General features: G+C 35.0%; 2 protein-coding genes across 7 annotated transcripts in view; both read right to left on the bottom strand.

Annotated features, from left to right (window-relative positions):
- Positions 1 to 702: 702 nt before the first annotated feature.
- Positions 703 to 17589, bottom strand: ddx51 (DEAD (Asp-Glu-Ala-Asp) box polypeptide 51). The gene is made up of 16 exons (XM_079897539.1): positions 17379 to 17589; positions 15761 to 16077; positions 14606 to 14790; positions 14374 to 14524; positions 13219 to 13364; positions 11653 to 11724; positions 11440 to 11546; positions 10606 to 10714; positions 9451 to 9593; positions 5505 to 5682; positions 5299 to 5414; positions 4162 to 4278; positions 3074 to 3175; positions 2922 to 2985; positions 2591 to 2725; positions 703 to 861 (listed from the first exon to the last, which is right to left on the bottom strand). The coding sequence occupies exons 1-16, from the start codon at positions 17399 to 17401 to the stop codon at positions 835 to 837; spliced, it is 1992 nt and encodes a 663-aa protein (XP_079753665.1). The 5' UTR covers positions 17402 to 17589; the 3' UTR covers positions 703 to 834.
- Positions 17590 to 19552: 1963 nt separating this feature from the next.
- aak1a (AP2 associated kinase 1a) overlaps positions 19553 to 23686 on the bottom strand; it is a 78158-nt gene continuing 74024 nt past the window's right edge. For all 6 annotated transcript variants that reach the window (XM_079896972.1, XM_079896974.1, XM_079896975.1 and 3 more), the window contains one exon: positions 19553 to 22258. In XM_079896972.1, the coding sequence (XP_079753098.1) occupies positions 21474 to 22258 (785 nt within the window). In that variant the 3' untranslated portion in view covers positions 19553 to 21473. The remainder of the gene's footprint in view (positions 22259 to 23686) is intronic.

The following is a 23686-nucleotide window of genomic DNA, read 5'->3' as shown; positions in this document are numbered from 1 at the left end:
TCAAATACATGCAGCCTTGGTGAGCAGAAGATACTTCTTTTAAAAACATTAAACAGTGTTTGGTGTTGCCTGACTGAAAAATACAAATGTTAATTTATCATGAAGGACAGAAGTTACAAAATATTTATCTTAATTTAATAAAGTTAAATTAGTAGGAATTACTTGATCTTGGTTTTTGGATCAAAATGCAAGAGAAAACAAGAATTTGTTTACTTGGACTTTTGACTGAAAACCGTGTGACCCAGTAAACCAGTTAATGAAATACAGAGCTTCCCTGTGTGAACTATCCTCAGTTTCCCCTAGTTAAATGGAAGGAAAAATAGTCAGAACAGAAGTTTTGAAATAAAAAATTTGAGTTATTTAAGGCATAAATGTTAATAGTTTGTCCTGTTTGTTTAAATGAAAATAATTTACATGGATAAAAACAGATGTTCTACATCCAACCTGATGTCTTGTTTCAAAGCAACACCGAGACAGTCTGGCCCTGCAAAACTGAAAATATTAAAAGAAATTTGAACAAACCACACAAAAACTGATTGTCAGGTGATGAAGATTCTTGTGTGTGGTGCAGAGACACGTCTCTCATCTCATGTGGCAGTTCACAACGGTAATGAGTGATGGTCTCTAGTCATTCATACGCTTCATTTCTTTTTTCTTACTGCATACAATGTACCATTTTAATTACCATTAAAACACAAGCTTGAGTCTTTTCACATTTTATTAAAAACATTTGTATTCCATTACATTATAGTTCAGATATTGCATTTTTTTAAGAAACAAGGCATGAAATCATAATTCAAAAGCAAACAGGTGTATAGTTCAGTCAGTTCCTGCTCAGAAACGCTTCCTCGCTTTTTCCTCCTTAAAAACAAAGAAATACCAACATTAGTTAAGTTACATTTAAGATAAGTCTGAGTCATGTAACAGGGCTGTAAACACCGTAAAATATACCCTGTTAAGTTAACAGTAGAAACACAGAAGCTGTTGTGGTTGCCAAAAAGTCATCATAAAAAATATTCTGACAATATTACAGAATGGCATATTGATGCCTGTATATATTTTACAACCGTTTATCTACTTGAACAACCAAAATCTGCTTTTCAAACTAAAATGTACTGATAACTACCATGATAATACAGATGAAATCAAAGTTTATTATAAGCGGCCTGTCCATAAAACATGACCAGCACTTTTGTGTGTAACACAAAACACCCTAACGTACATTTACTGATAACATAAATGAGTAGAAACAAAATGATTGAAAATATAATAATATGTCATGTGTTGTTTTACTGTTCTAACAATTCTTAGTTTTTAATTCCAGAAGCCATAAATTTGACGGTATTACAATAAAATTAGATGCATATATGTTGCAAAGTTAAACCATTTACAGTTTTTCACCATATATGGTAAAGTAACTTACAGTTATTAGCAAATGAACAGGTTTTTACTGTAGCATTTACTGTAGAACTTGAGGAAGCGAAACCAGATACATCATTGTAATTCAATCTTGAATTTAAGGTTTTGAATTAAAATGGAACAAAATTCATGTAGCTGCTATAGTTTAGAATGCATTTTATCAGTATTTAACCAAATCATAAACAAAAGATGACAATAACCATTGTTTCAAATGACACCTACAAAAAAAATGTGTTTAATATCAAACGATTAATCGCGATTAATCGCATCCAAAATAAAAGTTGTTTTTACATAATACATGTGTGTGTACGGTGTATAATTATTTTCTATATATAAATACACACACATGCATGTATATATTTAAGAAATATTTGCATGTATATACTGTGTATATATATTTATATTATATATAATTTATATTATATATAAATATTTTATATATAAATAACACATTTTTCTTAAATATATATGCATGTGTGTGTATTTATATATAGAAAATAATTATACACTCCATACACACACACATATTATGTAAACACAAACTTTTATTTTGGATGTGATTAATCGCGATTAATCGTTTGACAGCCCTAATATAAATATAATGCAATAATATATAAATATATCATACATTATATAATGAACTTTCATTTTATGGACAATCATTCCTCAGAATTTACCCCAAAGCCTTCAAAATGGAACCAAATATTAATATATATCAGTAATTTTTTTTACAATTTAATTTTATAATGTTATCTGAAAATTATATATGACATATTTTGACAGTAATGAATTTAGTATATTTCTGAAAAAAATATGCCTAATCAGAGAACAAATGAGCAAAATCAATCAAAATAAAATATTTATAATAAAATAAAGAAACAAATGAACTTTTAATGAATTAAATGAATTAGTTCTATTTTGGAGTGGCTTCATTTACTGCAATTTAGTAAGTTCACATTCCTGTCAATCCAATTTATAATCACACTCATGAATTTGGAGGACTGAGCGATTCTTAAATTCTGAATTCTGCAAAAACCTACTGTGTGAACATGCATAATTCAGGTTCCCCAGACCAACAGTAAAAGCACTTCAGTAATCCAGGAATAGGTTTAATCCATGTCTGGAAAAGCTGCCAAAGAGGTCTCAGACAGCTCTGCAGCTTTGCTTTTACCTTCACAGCTTTGCCCAGCTCAGCCAGCGTTTGCTCATAGCGAGCCTCCATGCCTTTAAGACTTTCTGGTTGCACAAGCTGCCTCTTTACGCCAGGACTGCCAGCATCTGACACCATCTTCAAAAACCTTGTTTCCTGAAACATGAACAAAGGCTAAAGGTATTCAAGCACAATTTACGTGACAATCAGTTAGAGCAACTTATCACAGTCACTCATAATTATTTATTTGTACATGCAAATAGTTTTTTGCTCATAATAAACTTGATTGAAACAACAAACACAACTAAAACACAATTGCTAGATTTCATTCCAGTTCTGAGAAAAACCTGACCTGCACTTTTAAAAGGAAGGTGAACGCCGACCCAGCTTTCCCTGCTCTCGCTGTTCTGCCCACCCTGCAGGTGAAAATGCGGTAAAGATACACTGATGGATATGAAAACCATAATTCTTCGATGTGGTTTTTATAGTAATATTTTGACTTGCCTGTGAATGTATGTCCGGATGTATTGAGGAGCATCATAATTAATGACACATTTTACGCTGTTGATGTCAATGCCCCTGGCAGCAGCATCTGTGCTTATCAACCTGACATGAACAACATCACCAATATTTCATCATTACAGACACACTAAAAATATTGATGTATACACAGTTTGGGTAAGTTACTCTAAAAAGTCATTTATTGCTAGTGTAATTAGCTCAACAATGTAATTATATTACTGTAATAACTACTATCTCTAAAAAGTATCGCATTACTTATTACTTTCTAAATCCCACATCGACCTCGAACAGTTGAAGCATAGACATGAAGCTGCTTTTTTAATTCCTCAAATAAATAATATTAAATTGCACAAATTATTCTTCTCCCTATTTAAAGCGAGAAGATTACATTAAAAACATACATTTTAACATATCATCAAATTTTGATAATAATCAACATTGATAATAATAAGAACTGATTATTAGAATGATTTCTGAAGGATCATGTGACAATGAAGACTGGAGTAATGGCTGATGAAAATTCAGCTCTGGCATCACAGGAATAAATTACATTTTAAAATATATTACAACAATTTTACAAAATATATGATTATTTTTACTGTACTTTTGATCAAATAAATGCAGCCTTGGTGAGATAGAGAGACTACTTTTAAAAAACATTAAAAAACCTTAGTGTTTCCACACTTTTGACCATTATTAAATAGGGCTGTCAAACGATTAATCGCGATTAATCGCATCCAAAATAAAAGTTTGTTTTTACATAATACATGTGTGTGTACGGTGTATAATTATTTTATATATATAAATACACACACATGCATGTATATATTTAAGAAATATTTGCATGTATATACTGTGTATATATATTTATATTATATATAATTTATATTATATATAAATATTTTATATATAAATAACACATTTTCTTAAATATATATATGCATGTGTGTGTGTGTATTTATATATAGAAAATAATTATACTCCGTACACAGACATAAATTATGTAAAGACAAACTTTTATTTTGGATGCGATTAATCGTTTGACAGCCCTATTATTAAGGAATACGTACAGTGGGATCTTCCCTTGCTCAAAGTCTTTCAGTGTTTTTTGTCGTTCACTTGGGCTCAGACGAGAGGAAAACTCAGCCACTTCCACTCCGCCAAACAGCTTCACCAGCAAATAAAGTCTAGTTAGACAAAAATACACAAGTTGTACAGGCAGTTGATCACAGCTAAAACTCATTACATAGTTGTTACTTCCTGTGTAAATCTGATCGTGTACACCATCTTATCTGTGTGGTTATTTTTCCTTGATGTGGATGACCTCGCATCCTTGTGAATTATTCATGATTAATAATACACATGGATATTAAAAGGAATTTCCATGTTCGTCTTAACAGGGCTGCTCCAAAGTTTTTTTATAATCAAAAGTATAATGAACTGAATAAATAAAATTAATACTTTATATCCATACCAGACCAGATTCACATCTCAAATCTTCAATCACAGAGTCTTTTACTCAATCATATAACTTTAATCTGCGAGTTTAAAATACATATTTAAAGACATGTTTTCCACATTAAATTAGTTTATGAAAAAAATAATATATATCCATAAATTATGTATTTACTACCTACGTTTTTTATTTATTTAAAGAAACTAATACTTTTATTTGGCAAGGATGCATTCAATTGAAAGAAACAAAAATGAAAAGTTACAGTCAAGTATTTTATATTGGCAAAAGTTACAGTAAATCATATTAGAATTATTTCTGAAGGATCATGTGACGAGTATGACTAATGATGTTAAAAAATTCAGCTTTGCATCACATAAATAAACTAAATACATTTTTCTGAAATACATAAAAATAGATATTTTAAATTGTAAAAATACTTTATTATTTTAAATATAATTAAAGATAATTAATGTAATGTAATTAATGTCATGTAGGCACATCAATAAACACTTTTAACTAATGACGTAAACAAATTGCTACATTTATTCAGTTAAATGGACTGATTGAAAAGATTGATTTGTGAAAATGAATCAGATTTTCAGTTCTATTGCCAGTGGCGACTAGATTTCTATTCATTGTTGCAAGTGTTTGTTTTTTGAAAATTTCAACTATTTTAGTCAGGGCCTGGAGCCCTGTGTATAAATACATATCCTATATCTGCATCGTGCTGGAGCTTCAAATCCATCATTACCGGTGTGCTGCTTCTCTGGAGTTCGTGAAGCACAAAGCAGGACTGAACTTGAGCCGAAGCAGGAAGTGAAGGATGATGAGCGGTTTGTTGCTTAGGGTGCAGGAGACGTAATACTCCTGCATAAGACATTCACATGTGTTAAAGGTGTGCACAGGAGAACTGTACCAGTGTAGATCATATGGTTCAGGAAATGTCGTTAAACTCACAGAGAGGCCCTGAGGGAAGTTAAACGTGTCCTGGCTTTGAGAGGAGGTCTCTGAACAGCTGTGTGTGGAACTGAAGAGTCGAGGCTGGTGCAGGTCCAGCAGTTGTAGTTTCTCAGGGTTTTGTGTGAGAGTGGCTGAAAACAGCAACTTCTGCAGAGGAATCTGTGGCGGAGACAAACTGACATACAAACAAACAAACAGACATAAACATTGAGCTTTACACTGCATGTTTGAGACTAACAGCGCAACAGTCACAGCAGTGTTTCCCACAGATTTCTGTGAGACTACGGTGGGGGGACCTCGACTGGGCCATTATTATTATTATGAATATTATTAGTAGTAGTATTGTTGTTGTTATTATTCCTAAGACAGTTATATAGTACTTTTTAATACAAATGAACTGTAAAAAATTGTAAATGAAAAATAAATTTCATAATAAGTATATTATTTATTAGTTTACTAAGGTAAAATTACAATACTGTCTTAATTTCTTCACTTCCAAGCTTTTATTTTGGTGAAAAACAGCAGGTACTGTAGACCTTTAGGTTTGAAACATGAAAACAGGTTTACAAATCTAGTGAAATGCTGTAATCATGTCCACAAAAATTGTGAATGTGAAAAAGCGTTAACTGAAACTCGCAGCACATGAGGACATGGATTGAGCTGCTCTAAAAGACAACAACAACCACCTTTATTTATAAAGCACATTTAACACAATACAAATTGATCCAAAGTGCTGTACATAGTGCATAGCAGGACTACACTATAAAAAACAACAATTACAAGTTTCCAAAAGCTAAAGAATAAAAATGTGTTTTCAGAGTAGATTTAAAAATGTCCAATGAAGGAGCAGACCTCACATGATAAGGGAGAGCACTCCAAAGCTTGGGCCCAGCCACAGAAAAGGCCCGATCACCCTTTAATTTGTAGCGACATCGTGACACATTTAAAAGCAAGTGATTTGAAGATCTAAGTGCCCTAGCAGGACAGTATGGCACAATAAGATCACAAATATACCTTGGTGCACAGCCAGACAACGCCTTATAAACAAACATAAGGATCTTAAAATCAACTCGAAACTTAATGGGAAGCTAGTGAAGGGATGCCAAAACAGGAGAAATATGATCCCTATTTCTAGACCCAGTCAAAAGTCTTGCAGCTGCATTTTGAACAATTTGTAAACGAGATAGTGAAGATTGAGGAAGACCACAATAAAGAGAGTCGCAATAGTCTAATCGTGATGTTACAAATGCATGAATTGCAACTTCTAAATCTTTGCTTGAAAGAAGGTTCTTCAACTTTGCAATAGATCTTAAATGGAAAAAGCTTCCTCTAATAACCGCACTAATTTGTTTATCAAAGAATAGTGAAGAGTCAAAGATCACTCCAAGGTTTTTGATTTGTTTGCATACATTTGTTGAGAGAGGACCTAAGTGGGCTTTCAGAGCAGAAGAGGAATCTGCCGGACAACCCAGAATTAAAACCTCTGTTTTATCCTCATTTAGCTGCAGAAAATTATTTGTCATCCACCTCTTGATATCATCTACACATTCCTATAACACATCAAATGAAGGACTGGTGTCAAGCCTTACTGGAAGGTAAAGCTGAGAATCATCTGCATAACAGTGATATGAAATGTTGTACTTCTGAAAAATGAGGACCAAGGGGAGCATATAAAGGGAAAACAATAAAGGTCCCAAAATAGATCCCTGAGGCACACCAAACAAAACAGGCACAGATGATGAGGAACAATTTCCTAAATTTACAGAAAAAGTCTTGGTAGGGGTAGGAAGCAAACTATTTTAATACAGTGGCCTTGACACCTACCATATATTCTAGCCGTTCAAAGAAGAATGTTGTGGTCAATGGTATCAAATGCAGCGCTCAGGTCTAACAAAACCAACACAACACAAGAGCCTGAATCTAGAGCAAGCCAGATATCATTTGTAACCCTCAACAGAGCTGACTCAGCTATGTAATGATCTAAAGCCAGACTGGAACATGTCCAAAATATTAAAAGAATTCAAATAAAAAAGCTGTGAGAAAATTACTTTATTTAAAAGCTTAGAGATAAAAGGCAGTTTAGAGATCGGTCGATAGTTACTGCACATTTCTGGATCAAGTTGAGGTTTTTTCAACATAGGATGCACAATTGCATGTTTAAAACTAGCTGGAATGACACCTTTGGCTAAAGAGCTGTTTATGATAGCGGTTACCATATGACTAATGGTAGAAAAAACATCCTTGAAAAGACGAGCCGGGATCATATTTAACTTAAAACCAGAACACTAGAGATTATATCAGCTAGCTGAGTTGGAGAGACAGGTTTAAAGTTAGACAGACAACTCATAAGACAGGGCAGTTGCAAGTGACATGGTTCAGAGGGAACAATGGAGCTTCTAATATCATTAATTTTTTGAGTGAAATGTTTTAAAAAATCTTCACAAAGCTCAATAGAGGCCTCAGATCAAATATTTGTAGTCGGGTTTAGAATAGAGTCAATCGTATCAAACAGGACTTTTGGTCGCTTAGCGTTGTCAGAAATTAATTGAGAAAAGAAATTTGATTTAGCCTTTTTTATTGCCGTTTGATAGTTGAACAGACTTGATTTTAAAATGACAAATGAAACCTGTAGCCTATCTTTTTTCCACTTTCGCTCCGCTTTTTGACACTCTTGTCTGAAAGCGCGGGTGATGCTTAATAGAAGACTTGGAAAACACCGGATCATGAGCTGAATTAAAAGGGCACAAAAAATACCATACCGTGAAATACCATCAAATTTAGTTTGATTGACAGATGCTTTGCCAAAGCAATGGCCCCAAGACACAATTTTAGAGAGCTTTTATGTTTAAATGAGAGGTGTAAATGTACTTTCGAGACACAATCGATTGTGGCAGGCCACCAGAGGTTAGGTAATTAATGGAAAATACAGGTCACAGGTTCTAGTTGTGGCAGGTACTGGGTCTTTGAGCAAGACCCAGATTACTTGAAAGTTTAATGTTAAGGAATGCACAGACATCGTCGAACTGGGGGTCGCTAGGTTGGCTTATCAATCAATCACTTTATTTATAAAGCATTAAACACAACTTCCGTTGACCAATGTGCTGTACAGATTAAAAAGGAAAAACAATAACAGAATAAAAGACAACAAGGACAAACAGGACAACTGCATCAACATGCATATTTTATAAGACAGATCAAATAAAAATGTTTTTAAAAATGGACAGGGTGGGTGCAGTTCTAATTTCAATAGGCAGATTGTTCCAAAGTCTTGGGGCAGCAATGGAAAATGCTCGATCTCCTCTAGTCTTAAGCCTTGATCTAGGAGCCACTAAGAGACCAAAGTTTGCAGACCTAAGAGCTCTTGCAGGTTGATGGACTGTCAGCAGATCGGAAAGGTAGACGGAGCTAACCCATTTAAAGACTTAAAAACTAATAGCAGAACTTTAAAATGAATCCTATGACGCACCGGCAGCCAGTGAAGTGACTGAAGGACAGGAGTTATATGTTCCCGTTTACGAACTCCCGTCAAAGCTCTGGCAGAAGCATTCTGGACTGTCTGAAGGCGGTTTATGGACGATTGACTAATCCCCAAATAAAGCGAAATGCAATAATCCAGCCTTGTGGTGATAAAACCATGTATTACTTTTTCAAAATTTGAGAATGAAAGGAAAGACTTCATTTTTACCAGGGTTCGTAGCTGGTAAAAGCTAGACTTCACAACTTGGTTGACCTGTCTATCAAGTTTTAGGGCACTATCCAACACCACACCCAAGTTTTTGACATATGGCTTAACATAAGGTGCCAGAGCACCAAGATTTACATTTGTTGTGTAATGTACATTGGAAGGGGTAAACACCATAACCTCAGTTATAATGAGGCTTATAGTGTGGGTGGGGTTGAAAATCTTTGTTCTAAATAATGGACAAAGCAGATGACATCCTACCTTGCCACTGTGATTGGTCCAGGCACTATTCTCCTGAAGAAAGACGTCTGTGTGTCACCTGGGCTTCTGTACACTGCTTTAGTCACCTGACTGAGCCAGGACTGATGCATGCTGTCAATCATCCTGTCTGCCTCGTCAATAATCTACAACATACACATTATTATAAACATACTTTCCATACAGAAAATAGAAGAATACCATGATAGAGAAAAGTGAAAAACAAAATTAACACAGCTTTACAGTGGTTTAGTTAGCCTTAATGATATGTTAAGGACTTTCTCTGTAGCTGTGGTTAAATTCGCCGTATCCCTAGCTCCTACTGTCAGCGGGGTCCTTCAGGGCTCCATTCTAGGGCCGATTCTCTTTAATCTGAATATGCTTCCCCTCAGAAATATTATCAGGAAACACAATATTTCCTTTCATTTGTATGCTGCTGAAAAAGTGCTATATCTTCCTCTGAAGTCTAGTGATTCTATTTAGGCTTTGCTGGACTGTCTTGATATAAAAAGCGGTTAGCAAATAACTTCCCTCAACAGAGCTAATGATCTTGGTTTCCCTTAATCTAGATGCGGTCTTGTCAATAATCTTGGTTATCATTTTCCATTTATTAAGTCTCAAGTAACAAATCTGTGTTATTCTTGACTTTTTGATTAGTCAAACAAATCGACTCTTTTGTTAAAAAAAAAAAAAAAAAAGATTTGTTTGTATCAGTTGTACATTTCTAAACTTCGTTCTTAAACATTGTTTTTGTCCTTTTAGGATTTGGAGAAAGTTATTCACACTTTTATTACTTATTTGACTATTGTAATTCCCTCTACCTCTTTTCCTTCCTCAATCCTTACTGTAATTTCTCAATCCTCAAAGTTTAATGTGTTTTTGCTTAATAAAAGTATTAAAGTGTTCAAACTATTGAACAGTAATGTACTGTATATCTGCTAAAGTTCATTTAGTCAACATTTATGAGTATAATAGCATTTAGATAACCTCAAAGCTAAGATAAATGAATAAAACTCAAGACTCCCATTTTGATCTATAGGGGTCTTTAAACATAAATATAATTGAGTTTATTGCTTCAGTTTTCTCTGCTTTGGGATTGCTTCAGGATTTCACTGAACACTGTTCCAGATTTAGATGTAGATTTGTGCTGATGCTCACCAGGAATCGTAGGTGTTGTAGACTGAAGTTGTTGTTTTTATTGATGTGATCCACCAGTCGGCCCGGTGTGGCAATGACGATATCTGCCAAACTGTGGGTAACACCTCCCCTACACAAAGACGCAAAGGTTAAACTCTTGGAGATGACTGAAGTTATTACTTATAGTTCATCAAGTTTCACCTACTCTGGGTGGTCATTAGTCACATACTAGGCGAGCCAAAGCATCTACTATTATCCTACTCCATGAGTAGAGCTGCACGATTAATCGCTAAAAGATCGCAATCTCGAACCAAACACCTAGACGATCTCATTCCTAAATGACAACGATTCAGCCATGTCTATTAAACCTTTGACAAAATCACACCGGAACATTAACGTTCGGATGTAAACACTAATGCCTACAGAAGCAATCAAAAGAGAGCAAATAACTTTTTGAAAGTAACTTGGCGCTTTAAATAATGATTGAATCGATTACATCATTACACAACTAGGTGGCGAGTCGACAGGTGACTGTTAAAACACGTATTTGTCATTGAATTATTCATTCAAGAGATTCGTTCAGAGATGCTGATTCATCCGGTAATGAAAAAAAAAATGATGAATGATGAAAAAAAGTATTTGAGCGAGTCATTGAATTATTCACTCAAACCGATTTAAAAAAAAAGAATTGAAATATACTTCAGCAGATTTTGTCAGAACCTCTAGTACATTAAATGTAATTTTGTTTAGTTGTCTGTTCAGAATCGTGATCTCTATTTGGAAAAAAAAATATGTGTGATTCACAATTTATCCAAAGTCGTGCAACTGTATCCATGAGCCTACAAACACACTCACCTGTTTTCAGAGAGCGCTGCTCGCTCTGCATCAAATGATTTCTGGCCTGCGATCATGACCACCTTTAGACTGCTGCCCTCAGTGTACGAGCTAAACACCTTGGACACCTGTGGGGTTGAAATCAAGGATGAACAATGAATATAGGCAGATTTGTAGATTAAGTGGATATGTAGATAATTAACTGATAAATAATCAATGATTAATAATCATTACCTGTTGTGCTAACTCCTTAGTGGGCAGTACAGCGAGTGCACGGATCTCTCGCACCACACGCTTGGACAACGCCTGCATTAGCAAACGCATATATATATATATATAAAAAATCTAATAATTTAATCTGTTTACTTATAAATCTTTGGCTTTTTGCCACTTTTATTTATAGTCTGTGCCATACAGAAATATAAATACTATACTGGCCAAAAATCTGAAATAATTAAAAAACTAAATTTGTTTTTGAAAGAAGTCTCTATGCTCACCAAGGCTACATTTATTTTATCAAAAATAGGAATGGCTCTTTTTGTTAATCTACCCGAGGCAAACTTTCGTGTAAAAGCATAATTAGAATGGAAACGCCACTTTTAAGTTTGACCGTATTTTCGTTTTAGGTCAAAATGCCTTTTGAATGGGAGTGCATGGGGCACTTCTATGATAGCATCAAAATCGCTATTTTTAAAACACTAAGAAGGCTCAACACAACATAAAACTTTGCTCGAAGCATCACCAGGGGCTCTACACATGAACTCCAGCATTGACTACATTGTTTGTGTATGCAAAGTTTACTAAAAAGAAAGGTTTATCAGTTAGTGTTTCCGAATGCAACGTAACATGAGGAAAGTAAAGATGGAAAGCTCCTAAAGCTTGTTTCCATATTAATTCACGGATAATTTTTTATCTAAGTTATCATGCTTTTCTTTGAAATTGCAAGTTCATGACATTTCCTCATATGGAGTCAGTTCATTACGTTGTATTCAGAGATCGACTACTTTTGACAAAATTCCAGCCACCAGAAACACTAACTGATAAAGTGAGTACAAAATCTTTCTTTTTAGTAAACTTTGCGTACACAAACAATGTAGTCAATGCTCAAGTTCATGTGTAGAGCCCCTGGTGATACTTCAAGCACAGTTTTATGTTGTGTCAAGCCTTCTTAGTGTTTTAAAAATATAGATTTTGATGCTATAATAGTAGTGCCCCATGCACTCCCATTCAAAAGGCATTTTGACCGAAAATGAAAATACGGTCAAACTTAAAAGCGGCGTTTCCTTCCTAATTATGCTTTTAAATGAAAGTTTGCCTCGGGTAGATTCACAAAAAGAGCCTAGGTTCAATTCTGGCGAGAGTTACCCTTTAAGGACTGGAGTAATGATGCTGCAAATTCAGCTTTGATCACATGAATAAAATGCATTGTTATTATTAAATAGAAAATAGTTATTTTACATTTTCATAATATTAAAGTTTTACTGTATTTTTGATCACATATTTATGCCTTGGTGAGTATAAGAGACATTATAATATACATTTTATAGAAAATGTATGTTGTTTATTTTAATATTTAGGCATGAATAATAATAATAATCATAATAATTCTGTTCTTGGCAGGTTTCATGACAAAAACCAAAACCAATCAGGAAATGCCATGAGCTAGATTCGAACTTGCATCAACTAACTTAACTTGCATCTGAGTCAGAGCACATGTGCTAACCACTAAGTCACAGGTTCAATGCCAATATTTTAGAGAGAGAAATAATAATACATTGGAATGTAACTCATTGTTTGTACCTGTACAACAGGTATGACGAACGCCAATGTCTTTCCACTCCCTGTCGGTGCAGAAACACAGATGTCTCTGGGCCTGTAGCCCCCAGGACCCAGCAGCAGCCCTGAGCTCACGCTGTCGAGAACGGCAGGGATGACCTCGGCTTGAACTGAAAAACACCAACACAGCGCTAGCATCATCAAGGGCATGGCTTCTTGTGAACATCCAATGTTTTTTTTGCATTGCCTGCAGATTACTGTAGTTATCATGATAAGAGCACAGACTATTTTGTGGTGATTGGCTTAACGGGAGTTAATTGCTCCGTGTCGTGTTTTTAATGCGCCATGTCAAGTTTAACAACTATTTAAAAGCGCTGGTGTTTCTGACGTCACAAACTACCTTGTAACCAATCACGTCGACGAGTGGATCTCTGAGCTGGTGTGAGTGAGTGGAGGCGGGACTAATTTGCATATTTATAGAACAGCGTATACTAAATAAGGCAAGGGTGTAGAGCTAAGTTCAAGCTATTTTAAGGCATGATGAATGAAAAAACATTTACATGTCATTTTGGTGATCAAAGATGAGTTTTAAGGGATAAAATGATTGACTAAAGGGGAACTTTAATATTTGAAACAACCCAATAAATGAATTAAACTTACCTTTGGGGATTTAAAACAGGTAGGAGGTTATCCTAACTTTAAGATGTTATTTACCATGATTTTTAAGAACATTCTTTTCAGGAATATAAATATTATCTTAAATAAAAGACTAAATAAAATCTGTTCATCATATAAAGCAATCGAGTCTCCTCAGAAAATTTGGACTAAACCGCTCAATTCAAATGGATTAGTTTTACGATCTCTTTATGAACTTTTTGAAGCGTCAAAGTGTTAGATGCGTGTGAACTAAAGTCTTACGGATTTAAAACGATATGAGGGTGAGAAATTAATGACAGAATTTTCTTTTTTGAGTGAAAAAAGTTTTTGGGGATACAAATGTTCTTATCTTTTTTCTTAAGTTTCTAAAATAAGCAGAAAATAGCAGTTAAGAAGAATTTTATTTTTAAGAATGTTTTGTGAATCTGGCCCCAGATTTCCACTAATAGGAGTCCAGATTTGGTTGTTCATCTGCCTATATTATATTTAATACAATGCCAGTGAATTATCATCCCCTCTTACCTGGAAAGAAGCTCTGTATCCCATTAGCTTGTAACTTCTTCAGCAGTATGGGACAGATGCCTGGCACCTGACTGATGGGGACGAGGTTATTCTTCATGTCCCTCTGAATGACGTCAGGCTGTGCCAACCACTGAGGCAATACTCTTCTGACCTGCAATAGCACAAAAACAGTTCTTTACAAAGACATTACCCTCAATACAGTTTCATTCAGAACTTTTTTTATAAGTGCTACCTTTTGCACGGTCTTCTCTTTGAACCCACCCAGGATGTGGAAGGCGGTCTGGGAAGTGTTGTTTTCTGCCTCTGCTTGGAACTGACCGATCTGAGGGTCCACAGCTTTTTCAGTCTTCTTACTTTCCTCTGGGTCACTTGTTTCGGTGATCTCCACAGACTTCTCATGATTCAGCTCATTATCTCCTATAATGAATGATAGTTTTCAGTGTAAAGCAATTTCCACAAAAACAGTACAGGATAGAGTTCGAAACTCTTAATAAAGTCTTTTTTTTCCCCAACAAATGCTCAGTTAAAGAAGATGATTAAGTTTAAAAACTTTTTTTTTTGCCCATATCAGAAATTTTATTTAAATGCCATATAAGCTATTTTATTTACTAATCATTTTATATGAGGTTTGCAATTTTTGTAACCCTTGCCTGCTACCAAAATTAGTCTTTAAAACAGTTGACCAGATTTTTAGATCCTGATTATATTTTATAGCAATAAATGTTAAAATAAAGATAATGACAAATAAATAATAAGCAAAAACAACAACAAAAAATGGTATGGTAGAATTGGTAACAGGGTTGTAAATTTCCTTGCTAGTTGTTTTGGAAATGCTGATCTGTAGTCACTAAAATATGTGTATTTTATTTAAATAAGGACTTTTTTTTTTTTTTTTTTTCTTACAATAACTTTGTAGACTGGGTTGAATGCTTGAGAGCCTGATAAATGCAGCCAACACTAAATTTGTGTAAAGATTGAGAAAATGGAATATTATTTACTTGACTTATTGATATGCTGCAAAAAAAAAAAAAAAAAACATTCCAAAAGATATTACTTCTTGGGTATCACAATTTTATGTATGTTCAATTTATTAATGGAGGGAAGTCAACTGCAGTAACAGGGTTGTACCAAAATGTGGTTAGCTGAATATAATATTTTTCCGTATCATACGGCAAATTTTGCAATGCCATATTCATAGCTTTCATTTTAAATACTAGACAATAGTTTATCTAACATATTTAATCAATTGTTTTACGAAAAGTAATGGAATACCAATCTGTACCCTATTTGTGCTAAAAAAGTGCCAAAATGTTTTAAGCCCAACAAATCAACGAGCTTGACTAGTTTCATTTAAAAACAATCAAACATAGTAGTAAGCCAGCATTACCTGTATTCACACTCTCATTTTCATTGGACAATGTTTTGTGTTTTTTCTTCTTTTTAGTTGAACTTGCAGCTTCATCATCCAGATTAGTTTTTTTAACATTTTCACTCTTCTTTGCTTTACGCTGCTCTCCCCCAGTCTCTTGCCGTTCACGTTTTCTTTTCTTTGGTTCTTTCTCCCCCTGATGGTCTTCATCTTCATCAGCCGTGTTTGAGACGCTCTGCTGTTCTCTGGCTTTGACCTGCTCCTGAAGTTTAGCCAGCAAAGCTCTGGATCGAGACTCTCTGCTAGATTCACTGTCCTCCTCCTCCCCTAAATACCTGATCACATGCAACACATCAATAGACAGGGTGTCACATGGGATGATGGGTTGTTGACAAATAACATGAACTTCTTTTGGGGTCATTCCGTGTCAACTCAACCAGAGGTCCCCGGCTCAATTTTTTTTATTTCTGAACACAAAAACTATCAGCTGTTTAAAATGTTAACAATGAAAATGGGTAAAATTCAACAATTTGGACATGGAGTCACATTGGGGTCCCAATATCTCTGGGACTGAACCATATGGGGCCTTAAAAATGAAGATTCCAAAAGAAAGGTTTATGAGAATCTAGAAGGATATAAATATATCTTGAATACTTTTAGAGTTACAGGCATGCAAACTTTGGAAAAATAATATTTATTGCACTCATACAGGTGTGTTCTATGCAATTGAGCTGACAGGAAAAAAGGAGATACATTTCCAGTTTCAACATTGTTTATTTTTAGATATTCCTCTTTAAAAGAAAAAAGTATCAGCTGTATGCAGTGTTACAGGCGTCCACACTTGGCAAAAAACAGTGTTTTTTTCTATTTTTATCTGTCACTGTTAGCATAATGCAACACAGATAGCTAAAGTCAACAGATTTTACTAATAGACCTACCAATCTCTGTGTAAAAAAATAGTAATGCTGCCATCTTTCTAAAGTCTTTTTTACACCCCTCTAAATTGACTCAAAATCTTAAGTGAAAATTGTCAGTTTGACCCTCCTTTACAAAATAGTGTATTACTCAGTAAATATAGGCTACATCTGTGACATTTAATATTTGGGCTTTCATCACTATTATTGTTTATCTTTGTACAGAAAAAATATTAACAAAAAACAAAACAAAAATTGAGCCATGGAAGTTTCCGAAATTTGTTTGATTTGACACAGAATAACCCTTTTTTCAAAATGTAGATTTTAGGTTAAATTATATCAACGTAAAAGTTAAAATGCATATTTTATGTTTATTTACTGTTTTATATTTTTCATTCTTTTAATCGCCAATTTACTTAAATAACTCTGCAATGAGATTATTTAAGAATTTAAATGCTTCGTGGAAATCAAATAATTATACAATAATACAGTCGATAATATACAGTAATTTGAAGGAAGTGTTTTTAAATCATTTCAGATGAAATGTAAGATAAACGGAGAATTCTATGCCAGACTATACAACTAACTGTGATGTAATCTGAAGTGAGAGCCATTACTTATAATTTAAGTTAACTGGTCAAATAACTTACTCTAAGAAGTTCTGTGTCAGTGAACTAAATGTGCAACAAACAACATATACTGTAATATATGGATAACGTTACCTGTTTATCATAAATAGCGCCATTATAGTGACTCCTGGCTCGTGTCAGCGCCACGCAGACCTTTATTTGACTCACTTAAAAATTATAAAGACTGCATGTATTCATCTACAGCTTTCATAAATGAAAAAATAAACAGTACAGTGTAGAGTTCAGTTGACCATGTGGATTCCTCCCGAGTACTGTTTTGCAGTCGCGAAGTGATGACGTAGAGAATGCTCACAGAAATGTCAGGAGAATAGAAAGGGCTAAAAAAAAAAAAAAAGAAAGAATAGAGTGGCAATCGTTATGATGCCAATCATGCCATCTCTGATGATACTGGTTGCTGGTTTCCATATGTTGTTGGTCTAGACGTCGTTTTTAATTATGTGTCAATCATTTTTCTATTCTAAATCTTCGATGTTTATCATTATTTACACATCTAGATCTAGGTGTTGTCACGTGGAACCAACGACTGATATGACAGACAAATTACATTTTGTTTGTGATTACTGATTGAATCAGTATTGTTTCAGTCATTTTTGTTAATTACTGGAGTTTATGAATGTCTGCCGTTATACCAATAAACAATCATTTAAAAACTGAATGCGGCCGAAGACGGGGGCTTTGGTGCGGCTCCTGATCCGCCTAGCGCCCCCTGGAGGAAGAAGCAACACACACACACACACAAAACAGTCAATATTATCATAAGAACGCCAGGTGGCAGGGTTTATTATTTTCCTTGGACTAATATGTCTTGTCAAATAATGAACCACATAAACTTACGACTCAATTTACACTCAACACTGAACAAGTCAGGAGTGTGTTTCCCAAAAGCATCGTTAGCCAACTATTCTGTCGCAAGTTCCGACTCGTTAGTTCAAACTACATCGCACAAGTTGGAACCATCGGTTGGAACGAGCTGTAGTACCATATTTCTTATTTGTATGACGTGTGGACGTAATTTGTCTTTATTTTGAGCAAAATAAGGTGACATTCAGTACAATTTACATCTTTCATTTCGAATACAAATTTCATTTACAGTTTGTCAAGAGATTTAAACGTAGGCATGTAAGGAGCCAATGATTGATTAATATGGAAATAAAGCAAAATAACTGAGGGAAAAAAGGATAATTAGCCCTCAGATCAGATGCCATGCCAGTAATTTTAGCAAGAAAAAAAAATGGTAGCCAATTAATTCGATTTTAACAAGATCTTGTATTGACAATGCAAGAGTCCAGCTCTCTGTAAAGTCTCCTCCAGCACATCCCAAAGACTTTCAATGAGTTTAAGATCTGGACTCAGAGGAGAAGATTCATGTGTGAAAATGATTCTTCATGATCCTCACAACCATTCTTTCACAATCTGAGCCTGATGAATCTGCACATTATCATCCTGGAATATGGCCATGATGTTTCTTCACACATGGTTGTTTAAGAAATGAAAAGCTACACACTCCATCAATTAGGGTTAGAAGAACTGTTGCCAAACATATAACATGGTAGAAACATAATAATAACTGCAATAATGTATATATACATATACACACACATATATATGTATATATATAAATACACAGAATATATGTATGTGCATATAAGTATACACTGACACGCACAGATATATATACATATATATACAGTACTGTGCAAAAGTCTTAGGCATGTTAATATATATAAGAAACCTTCCTGCAAAGCTACAGTACTGTGATACTGTGAAAAGTACTGGCACTTGTGTTAAAATGCTGTAAAGTGAAAATGCTTTCAAAAATGAAATCACAAATTGAATTTATTTATGATTTAACTTCTATTAACTAATTCAAATCAATATATGGTGTAACGACCCTTTGCATTTAAAACGGCTTTTGTCCAGGTAGACTTGCGCATAGTTTTTCAGCTTTGCAGGAAGGTTTCTTCAAGCGTCTCGGAGACGTTCCCGCAGTTCTTCTGGATTTAGTCTGTCTCAGTTTTTTCTGTTTCTTCATGTAATCACAGACGGACTCGATGATGGTGAGATCAGATCATACCGGCTGTTGTCAGATTCCTTGTGCATACACAAATCTCACTGGATTATTACAATTAATGGCAAAAAGAACGTTTGGAAATGTAAACTGATATTTCCCACTGACACTCTACAGCAAAAGATATAAATAACTAATACAAATAAAGTGTAGAATAAATCAATACAATGACACCTTTTAAACACATTTCATTTATTACATAGAGATTCTACACCAGTGAGCGTTTTGTGTAGCTCAAGTATTTCCAAAAGAGAAGTGCCTCCAAATTCATTCAAGGCCACCAAGCAATCATGGCTGTTTCAACATTAGACATAAAAAATATGAACAATCCCCAGTCTCTCATATAAAACACCTTTCCACAAAGAGCAACGTGGATACACACCTAAAATCCACCCCACGTAATACAAACTACACCTTATAACTCTTAGTATCATAGTGAAAAAGTGTAAGATGCACCTGTGTATATTAACAACAGCCTTAATGCCTCGATTTACACATTTGCATTTATGGGATGAAATGCTGAGGAGGCAAACGGAGGATGACAGGTGCATTGAAAAACTGTGCAGCAAAAGTTAAGTGTTTCATGGGTTGGGACTGAATTTGAACATACTGTATTGCATTTAATCAGAGATTGAGTGGATGTTGTGAACAGCAGAGATAACAGCATCTTGGTACTCGAGCTGCCTGTTTAAACATAATAAAGGGAATGTGTTCATTGATAGCTAGAAAACAAATATTACATTGAATAGTAACATTCTATTACAGTTGTGTGCAATATAATCCAGCATCAATTGGATTTAACATTCAGCTGTATAATATGAGCACAACACTAATGTGCTAAATGAAAAACATCACAAGATCGTATTAAATACTGTACACTAGCACTGCTCTTTCATAAACACGGTGCATGAGATCAGGTGTTGCTTATACAATATTTAGAGCTTATGTCTGCTTGCTTTTCATTGGCTTTCATGCTAAACATGATTATTAGGGAAATAATTGGAGCAACTCTAATTATGGGTCAAACATTTTTTTTTTAAGGTAATTCAAAATGGATAATTAAAAAAGTTATTGAAAAATAGGCCTATATATTATTTCAAAATTGCAATACATTCAGGCTTTCACAGGCATATTTTTAAATTTGACAAATTGATGCTTTCCTTATTTAGTTGTGCAAATGTAACATACATATAGCTATAATGATGAATCTGAATCCAGTCCGGGTCACGGTTAAGACCATTACCATTTTTTCATTGTAACATTATTTTCATGAAAATGTTTACAGGAACAAGACTGCAAAATAAATCTATAATGTATTATTTAAAATGTTAAGTAAATTGAATTTATGCTGATTTAAAAAAAATATCATTAGTTTATTATTTTAACATTATAGTAATAAGAATTTAGATGGAAAATATTCATCATGAAATTGACGTGTTACAATCCAAAAATATTAATGGTGCTTAAAACCTGGTGCTTGGCTTTCTTTTGCATTTGGGGTGAAATGTGGATATTTCTTCATGAAGGGAAAGAATAATTTAAAATTGAAATGTATTTTCACAGCCCAAAAGGTTATCAAAAGGCTGATAACCTTTAGTGTGTTTTGAGAGACAAAATCAACTTATTAAATATGTTTTATTAATAATCAATTGTTGGGACAGGATGTTTCCTGTTTTTTATTATGATGTGTGACTCTGCCAGATCTGAGCTGTACAAAACTGCCTGGTATACCATGATAGTAGAAATGCCACCGGTAACCAGATGGAGAACAATACAAACATTTGATAATGGTGGAAATAATTCTTTAAGCTCATGCTCATAATAGAAAACGATTCAACATTTTTGCTAAGCAACACCCCAGTTCAGTTTTCTGTTGATGTGGTAGAGACACAGGACAGAAGTGAAGTTTGACAGCATCAGAATGATCTGAGGTAGCAAAAGATGTCACAAATAAAACGTTTACCCAGAGATAGACAGCCAAAGGCCATAAATGTGCTTCATTCTTCAATATATTACACTCAGTATACAGCATTTTATTATGTCGAGCTCAAATCTTTTAGGGGGCGAAAGTACTGGTGTGGTTTCAGACGCTATTCTCTTTATAGCCGTTTATCATGACGGCCTTTAAGGTGGAAGGGCGCCGAGACAAACGGGTCACCAGAAGCCACATCAGACGTCAGATTGTGATGACGCTCGCCGCTCGGTTTGTGTTCAGGCTCTGTGTTCACGGGTCCTTCATAGTGTCTGGAATACTTAGAAAGTGCCTGGGGTCGAAAGGGCAGAGGCGTCACTTGACCGAGGATGCTCTCGTCAAGGGAAGAACCTGGATGGGGGTGTAAATATCCCGGCTGGGTCACTGGATTGGTGTAAACCTTTCCAGAAATCTCCTTCTTCCTACCAAAGGGGGCCTGGAGGAAAATATCAGGCTGTTGAGGCTGAACCGGGGGACGAGCAAAAGGCGCATTGGAGAATACATCTCCATCGCTGTCCCCGTCTTGTCCGATCCGAAACGGAGCTTTGGAGAAGACATCGACGCTTGGATCCGCACCTGGATGTTGGGCTTGGGACACCAGCGGTGGCGAGTGGTTCTGAGCGTGGACTGAAACCAGAGAGGACTGGTTTTCATCCGGTACCTCGGATTCGGAAGACATCTGGAGGTTTCTCGAAGATGCGAGGCTTTGCTCATCATCGTCATCCGAGTCTTGAAGTAATGGTCTGGAGCCACTGCAGTCCAAACTTGGAGTTTCTTCACCACTCACCTGTGACCGGCTCTCTTCTTTTTCTCCATCGTCTTCATCACTGGAATGAAAACAGTCCTCAATGGGGTTCTCAACACCTTCTCCATCTAACAGCATTCCATATCCATCACTCTTCCTTCTGGCTTCTGCAAAACACAAAAAACGCAAAAAGAAAATTGATAGTTGGTGACGTTTTCAATAGCAGGAGAATCATTATGAACAATCAATGATTGTGACCAAAAAGTATTTTGTAGTTCTATAGAACTACAGAATTAAAAACATCGTTGAAACAACCAGAATCCTCTATTGTTGCAGCCTGTATCGGGACAATGACAACACTGTGCTTCCTCTACTGGACAGTTCACCCAAAAATGAAAATTCTGTATCATTTACTCACCCCTCATGCCATTCCAAGCCCGTATGACTTTCTTACTCCCGCTCACCACAAAAGGAGGCATTCATTCATTTTTTGAATGAATGCGGACTGGAGAGTTCAAGTTTCAAAAAGGAAGTAAGTCTACTGAAGGCATACAGCCATTTTGTGTGAGCAACAGACTGTTTAAGCCAAGTTTAAGCCATTATTCCATGAAAATCTGGACATCCAATTGAGAGAAGTAGAGATGTCAATCATTATTTTGAGTCAGATCTTTTCAATTGGCTGATCCAGTTCACAAAACCAGTCTGAATGATTCGTTCACAAGTCGGACTGATTCCCGAGTTCATCTCATTGCCTCAAAGAACCAGTCAGAGCAGTTCAAGAGTTAACAGCCCACTGAAGAGGAAGATTATTTTTTGTTCTCTTGGTCACAAATAGCTATCATATTACTTTAGAAGACATTAAATCTAGCCATGAGTCATACAGGCTATTGGTACTTTTATGATACTTTTGTGTTGTGAAGCTTGAAGGTCCATACATTGTAATTCAATAATAATAAAAACAGGATTGCTCAAATTTTCTCCATTTGTGCTCCACTGAAAGAAGAAAATTAAACAAGTTTGAAACCACATGATGATAGAATTCAATTTTTTGGGTGAACCATCCCTCAAGACGAGGATCTGTGTGTTCAAAAGTGTTTAAGGGTTAGTGTCATTATTTACTCACCCTCGAGTCATTTCAAACCTGTATGACATTCTTCTGCGAAACACAAAAGACTTTTGAAGAATGTTGGTGACCATTGACTTCCATTGAATGGACAAAAACGAGCACTGAGACATTTCTCAAAATGTTCCACAGAAGACAAAAAGTCATACAGGTTTGGCAAAACCTGAGTGAGTAAATGAAAACAGAATTTACTACTTTTTTTTTTGGTAGTAAAAACATGATTTAGTAGCACTCCATTATACAAGATGGCTACACAATGAAGCAATAGAGTAATACAGGACAAATAAAGCACATTCACAGAAATACTATTGACCAACACCACAGGAAATACCACGAACAGTCAACGTCTAGAACAGCTACCACTGACAAACAGAAACCTTGTTTCCACAAACTGTCATTTTATTGTCTATTAACCCTTCATTTGATCACATTTCCAAGAAATGCCAAGTCAAAACTTATAAGTTCATAAACT

Source organism: Squalius cephalus (assembly GCF_949319135.1).
Source record: "Squalius cephalus genome assembly, chromosome: 16".
In the NCBI taxonomy this organism is placed as follows: Eukaryota; Metazoa; Chordata; class Actinopteri; order Cypriniformes; family Leuciscidae; genus Squalius; species Squalius cephalus.
The sequence above is the reverse complement of the archived record's forward strand: the minus strand, read 5'-3'. Positions and strand labels throughout refer to the sequence as shown.

Bases quoted from the DNA above. Each gene is read 5' to 3' on its own strand.
- ddx51 (XM_079897539.1), bottom strand. From the start codon at position 17,401: ATGGCGCTATTTATGATAAACAG. The intron at 11,547-11,652 runs GTAATGATTATT...TCAACCCCACAG, and splicing joins CTAAGGAGTTAGCACAACAG to GTGTCCAAGGTGTTTAGCTC. The intron at 3,176-4,161 runs GTACGTATTCCT...TGTTCATGTCAG, and splicing joins GAGCAAGGGAAGATCCCACT to GTTGATAAGCACAGATGCTG.